Here is a 6684-nt window from a genome sequence, read left to right on the forward strand (position 1 = left end):
GAAACGTTTGGCAGAATGTTATGTGTTTTGGTTTCACTTGTAGCGAGCAACGCATGCAGGTTTTTTTCGTTATCGGTTTCAAAAGTGATTTCTGATGGCATGAAATCGATGTTTTCTCGTAAAAATTGTGGACCATGCCACCACAGTCGATGATTCACTAGCTCGCTTGCGAAAATGCCTCTTGATCCACAATCTGCTGGATTCATTTCTCCTGGTACATGGCACCACGTGACGTTTTTCAATTTATGAATTTTTTCTAAGCGCGAAGACACAAATTTCTTGTATTTTTTTGGGCATGAATTAATCCATGCTAATACGATTTTTGAGTCACTCCATAAATAGACATCGATGTCATCCACTTCTAACGCTTCCTTTGCCATTTTTATTACTCTTGTCAACAATAATGCACCACATAATTCCAATTTCGGAATCGTTAACTTATTCTTTTTTGGTGCTACTCTTGTTTTAGCGACAAAAAACTCGACGTTGATAATATCGTTGTTTACACTTCGTACGTATATCGTTGCACAATACGCGTCACTACTGGCGTCACAAAACCCGTGTAATTGAATCTTCGCATTTGGGCCGCTGCCGATCCACCGTGGTACCGCGATGCTTTGAATTAATGGCAATTCTTTTTTTATTTTTTGCCACTGATCAATTGTATTTTCGGACATTTTGTCGTCCCACTCAACGCTTTCTTTCCATGCATTTTGCATCAAAATCCGGGCTTTGATGATCACTGGTGCTAAAAACCCAACTGGATCATACAACATCGCGATTTGAGAGAAAAGTTCACGTTTTGTTTTTGGTCGTTCGTTCATTGTTTTTATTTCGAAATTGAATTGGTCGGCCGTTGGGTTCCATTGAACTCCCAATGCTGACACCACGTTTTTATCTATGCTTTCTCGTTTTTCGTTCGGTATTCCATTTAATATTTCACTCGCGTTACAAGCAAATTTTCGAAGGTTGAATTTTGACTCTTCAAATGTTTTTATTAACTGAGTGCACAAATTTTTTGCTTCTTCAATCGTATTTGCACCACCCGAAAAATTGTCGACGTAAAAACACTTTCTGATGGCTTCTGCTGCCATCGGTCGGTCCGTTTCGGCTAATTTTGCAATTTCTTTTAGCACTCTAATTGCCAAATACGGTGACGTTGCGACTCCAAAGGTTACAGTCGTCATTGCATACGTTTTTATTTTTTCATTTGGCTCTGCGCGCCACAATATCAACTGCAAATGATATTGCTCTGGTGGAATTTTTACTTGTTTGTACATTTTTTCTAAGTCAGCTAAAATTCCAAATTTAAATTTTCGCCAACGAAGAATAATTGTTAACATGTCAGGTTGATCCATTTTGCCTATGGCAACTTGCTCGTTTAGCGAAAATCCGTTTGACGATTTTTTCGATGCATTGTACACCGGTCGCAATTGTGTCGTTGAACTTTGTTTCAAAACTGCATGGTGAGGCACGTAATATGCCTGCTCTGGCACATTTTCAATCAATTTCATATGACCGCTTGCAATTGCTTCGGTCATTGCCTCCACATACTGTTGCTTCACTTTTGGATGTTTTTCGAAACGTTTTTCTAATTGAAACAACGTCGCTAACGCTGCTTTTTTTGAGTCGCCGAACTTTGGCTCTTGTCCGTTTTTAAATGGAATCGCTGTAACAAAACGCCCGTCCGCTTCTCTCTTCGTTGTTTTCACAAATACATCTTCACAATACTGCTCTTCTGCAGTCATTCCGTCTTCATTTTCGTCTTCGCTGTCAATATTTTCAGCCGTAAAAAAGTTTTTTAATCGTTTTTCGATTTCCACATTAGAAATCAATGCGGTTATTTTCGTCGTTCGCTGTGTGTTGTCATTTTGCGGACCCATAATGAGCCATCCCAATTCCGTGTTCATAGCGATTGGTTCATCTTCGCGGCCTTTGATCAAGCCACTTTTAACGATTTTCGTGAATTCAGCAACACCCAACAATAAATCAATATTGCCTTCGTCATTTTCGGTGGGGTCAGCGTACAACAAATTCTGCAAATGCTCATATTTCCCCAGATTGTCTTTGAAACATGCGAGATTCGTTATTTTTTTCAGCACGATGACATCCGTTTGTAACGAATAACTATCAGAAAAATGCGGTTGCACTGTGATTGATGTGCTTTTCTTCGCTGTTTGTCCACAAACACCGACGCCTTCAACATCCGCTCGCACATTTTCACCGCGAGTGCCTAATTTTTGAAAGGCATTCTCCGTAATTAGTGCTCCTTGTGAGCATCCATCCACAACAGCTTTCAACATTATCTTCTCCCCATTTTTTGCTAATACATTGACAAACGCAACTGGCAACAAATTATTTTCATTTTTTGTTGCTACTAACACTTGAATCGGATCGTTGTTTACTGTTTCATTCAATGTCGTCGTCGTAATCATTGAAACAGCTGCTGGTTGACTTGCATTTTCTTTCTTTGATTCAAAATGCAATAGCGTATTATGTTTCCTTGAACAAATTTTACACGTTGGGTATTTGGTTTTACATTCACCAGAATTATGAATTTGCAAACATACAACGCAAGCCTTTTCTTTCTTGGCCCACTCGCTTCTTTCTTTCACGTTCAATCTTGAAAACGTGTTGCATCTATAAATCGAATGAGGTTTTCCACAATAAACACATTTTATTGAGTTGTCGTCGCTTTTTGTTGTCGTTTTTTCGTAGTTTTTGTTGTTTGTTTGTCCGCTACTTTCTGCCGAAGATAGCGCCATGAATCGATGTTCCACATAATTCAAAAACGAAGAAAGAGTTTGTAACTCACGCACGTCTTCCAATTTCGACTCATAGTCAATTACAGTTGATTTATGCAGTTTTTTCATTAACATGTGAATGATTAATGGATCCCACTCATCAATTTTTACTCCATAATTTTTAATCGCCATCAAGCATTCGTTTGCCGTATCAAATAAATTTTTCAGTCCGTTGCTCGTTTCGATCTTTTGAGGCGGAATGTCCAAAATTTTTTCAATCAAATTACCGACGTTTTTTCTTTTATTGCCATACTGCCGCTCTAGAATGCTATACACATCGTTGTAATTCGACTCTTCAGGAGTCAAATGGCTTACTTTTCTGGCTGCTTCGCCTTTTAAGCACGCTTTTAAATATTGTACTTTTATCGCATTTGGAGTGTCATTGTTTTCGTGCACCAGTTTATCGAACATGGCTTTGAACTCTCTCCAATTATCGTTAATTGGGTCGAATTCTGGCAATTTGATCTTGGGAAGTTTTACATTGGAATTTTGCACGGAACTATTTTTCACGTCGTTTAGTTTGCCGCACAATGCCATAAATTCCGTTTGCAAATCACTGAACAAAATTGTATCGCACCATTGTCTTTCGGCCGACACTTTCACTTCACGATACGTGGCCCTGAACTCAGCCCACACTGTTTTCAGCTGGTCTAATTGAGCGTTGGCCACTCCTTGAGAAATTGTTTCATTCTTTTTGGCCACCTTAAAAATGCTTATGAGCTCATTTTTCTGGTAGAATAAAACCGCAACAGTCGGTGGCATATCTTCTTCACCTTCATGGCTTGCCAATGCATCACTTTCACTCTCTGACTCATTCGTTTCGTCATCGTAAAGGTCGTCGTTTAATAAATCAGCAACTTCAACTGCCTCTTTGCTCGTTCCGGCATTCGATGGAATAGGTTCTTTCGTGGTTTTTGTCTTTTTTGTACCCCGTTTTTGTTTAAAGGCAGCTAAATCCTGCTCGATTGTCGCGTACAACTCGTCGTACTTCGTCTCAGCTTTACCGAAATGATCATTCGTAAAATATTCGTCACTTTGATCTTGGCCAGCCTCGTTTAACTCTGTGTTGCATTTTTCAAAGCCCGGCCACCAATCATCTAATCTTTTCAATCGTCGTTCAAAGTATGCACTGCAATTTTTCTTGCCTTTGCCGTCTTTGTCATAATTTATGCAAAACTTTTTTAACTGGTCTAATCGGTTCTTTTGACCTTTCAACAGCTCACTTATTTCTGCCATTATTCACTTTCGTAATCAAATGTTCGTTCGTTGTAGAATAAATCGTTGAGAAAAAGAAACAAATTTTTAAATTTTTCGTTGAAATTCGTTCGTTCGTTGTAGAATAGAATCGTCGAAATTTTTAAATTTTTGCGTTAAAATTCACTTCTTTTTTCTTTTCGTTGAAATGTTCGTTAAAATGTTCGTAAAAGTCGAAGGACCATTTAATGTAGAAGCTCTACATTAACAAGTTGAACTAAAATAAAAGACGTCTTGTATTGCTCACGGTTTTACTTTAATTAATTCGATTCATTGAAAAATGGTTAATTGAACAAATTTGCTGATACAATAAAAAATGCTGATACAATGTAAAATGCTGATGCAATAAGAATGAATATAATTGGTATGTAAATGCTAAGTACGAATGACGTTGCAAGTGAATTTATGCTTGATATATTTTTGTTCACTCTTGAACATACTCCCGGGCACGAAAAGAAAATTATTATTACAGAAATAGGGAAACAACAATTAATTTAAATGAACGTTTAACATTTCAAATTACAATTTTGATTTTAACAAATTTTTTCTTAGTTTATTTCTCCCATGGCATTAATGCATTGTTTGGTGCTTCGGTAGCATCATTGATTGTTATTACGCTGCTTTGCACATGCTTTTCAATGCGTGTTGGTAGATTTCTTGGCATTGGAGTCGGCTTGCTTGCTAATGTCTGCAATTCCAATTCCAATCGGCGCATTTTTTCTTTCAACTCCTTTTGTTGTAAATAATAATCGTTTTTTTGTTGATTTTTTCTTGTTTTCAAATTTTTTGCTCGTTTTTTCATGAGGAATGCAATGATATGTAGAATCGTATTTCCACACAGGCTGCAAAACACGTATATCTTTATTGTTTTTTTTGTGTCGTCGATTTCGATCTCAATCGCTTTGAAATGCTCTTGATCTTCCTTTATAAAGTTGTCGAGACTGAATTTAACTTCCTTTTCGAGGCAATCATACGATGCACCCGAAACCCAATGTGGCGATTGTCTTCGTTCGCGTTGAAGTAAATCCGTTGGTGCGGAGTCCACGATATTTGGAGCCATGGCAGCCATTGCCAACATAATTAGTGTCACGGTAGCTAATTTTGGCACTGGTTGGACTCTTTTTTTTATTTTTTCTTGCTGTTGATTTTTTTCGTCGTCAGTGTTGATTGGTAGCGGAGCTAACTTTGTAACGGGCCGCTTTAAAATGTTTTTTGCGGTTTTTACTGTAGCCACGCGTGTCAATCCATCTTCACCTTGATGGACTTCAAGCACTCTACCCATGGGCCATTTGCCCACTGGTGATGCCTCGTTGTTGACCCACACTAAATCATTTTTTTTTATTTCGTTCACCGGAGAATGCCATTTTTGTCGTTGTTGCATTGTATGCAAATATTCATTCTTCCATTGACGCCAAAATTCACGTACTGTTTGTTGTACTCTTTTCCAGCGGTCAAGGCAACTAATTTTTACCTCGTCCAAATTTTCACTCGCGATTGCCATCGGATGTGAATTTAACAGGAAATGAGCTGGAGTTAAAATCGTGTTATCATTGGGGTCAGAGGACATTGGAATTAGTGGTCGTGAATTCACCGCTGCTTCTATTTGAGTTAAAACCGTTGATAACTCTTCGAATGTGAATTTTTTATCTCCCAACGCCTTCTTAAAATGGATTTTTATTGTTTTTACGCCCGCCTCCACTAAGCCGTTGAAATGTGGCGCTCGTGGTGGCGAGAATTTCCAAGTAATGCCTTGGCTCGTAAATTCGTTAGCAACTTCTTCGTTGAACTCTTCCCTTTCTTTTTGCGTTAATTCATGCAACAAACGATTTGCCGCAACAAAATTGGTACCGTTGTCACTGGTCATTGTTTTTACTTCACCTCTTCTCGCGATGAAACGTCGTAGAGCTGCTATAAATGCCTCAGCCGTCATATTGCTTACTACTTCTATGTGTATGGCCTTTGTGGCCATACAAACAAAAATGCATATGTAGGCTTTCGTTGTTTTAGCATTTCTCAAATTCGAACTTTTTACATGCACTTCGCCTGTAAAATCTACCATGGTGTTGGTGAATGGTTTGCTTACAACTGTTGTTCGTGTCGTGGGTAAATCACCCATCATTTGATGTGATACTTTTGGTCGGTATTTACGACATATGACACATTTTGCCGTTTGATTTTTTATCGTCGAATGACCGTTTATGATCCAATATTTTTTTCGCATTATTGATTCTACGAGTTTAGGTCCCGTATGAAAATTGTCGGCATGGACATAACGAATCAACAACTTGGCGATTTCGCTTTTTTTTGGGATTAGAATTGGATGCCGCATATCAAACGGCATGTCTTTGTTCTTAATTCGTCCGCCGACACGAAGCAACTCATTTTCATCCAAGAACACGTTCAATTTAAGCAATTCACTGTTTTTTTCAATTCGTTTGTTTTTTCGTAAATGGCTTAGCTCTTTTTTGTAATGTCCGTTTTGTGCGATACGAACAATTACCACTGTTGCCTTTTCGATCTCCTTTGCTGTAATAGGAGATCCCTTTTGTTCGACGTTTTGTTTACGCTGCGTGTATCCAGCGAAACGAAGCACATACACAATCACTCGTCGCATTCTTGTCCATGA

General features: G+C 38.4%; 2 protein-coding genes across 2 annotated transcripts; both read right to left on the reverse strand.

Moving 5' to 3' along the window:
- Positions 1 to 37: 37 nt before the first annotated feature.
- Positions 38 to 4040, reverse strand: LOC128882287 (uncharacterized; the record flags this gene model as incomplete). Its single annotated transcript, XM_054133868.1, has 1 exon — positions 38 to 4040. A coding segment is annotated over exon 1 (4003 nt), but the record flags the coding sequence as incomplete, so codon positions are not given.
- Positions 4041 to 4611: 571 nt separating this feature from the next.
- Positions 4612 to 6672, reverse strand: LOC128882288 (uncharacterized). The gene is made up of 2 exons (XM_054133869.1): positions 4912 to 6672; positions 4612 to 4746 (listed from the first exon to the last, which is right to left on the reverse strand). The coding sequence occupies exons 1-2, from the start codon at positions 6670 to 6672 to the stop codon at positions 4612 to 4614; spliced, it is 1896 nt and encodes a 631-aa protein (XP_053989844.1).
- Positions 6673 to 6684: the final 12 nt, after the last annotated feature.

This window comes from Hylaeus volcanicus, unplaced genomic scaffold (assembly GCF_026283585.1).
Source record: "Hylaeus volcanicus isolate JK05 unplaced genomic scaffold, UHH_iyHylVolc1.0_haploid 9401, whole genome shotgun sequence".
Lineage (NCBI taxonomy): Eukaryota > Metazoa > Arthropoda > Insecta > Hymenoptera > Colletidae > Hylaeus > Hylaeus volcanicus.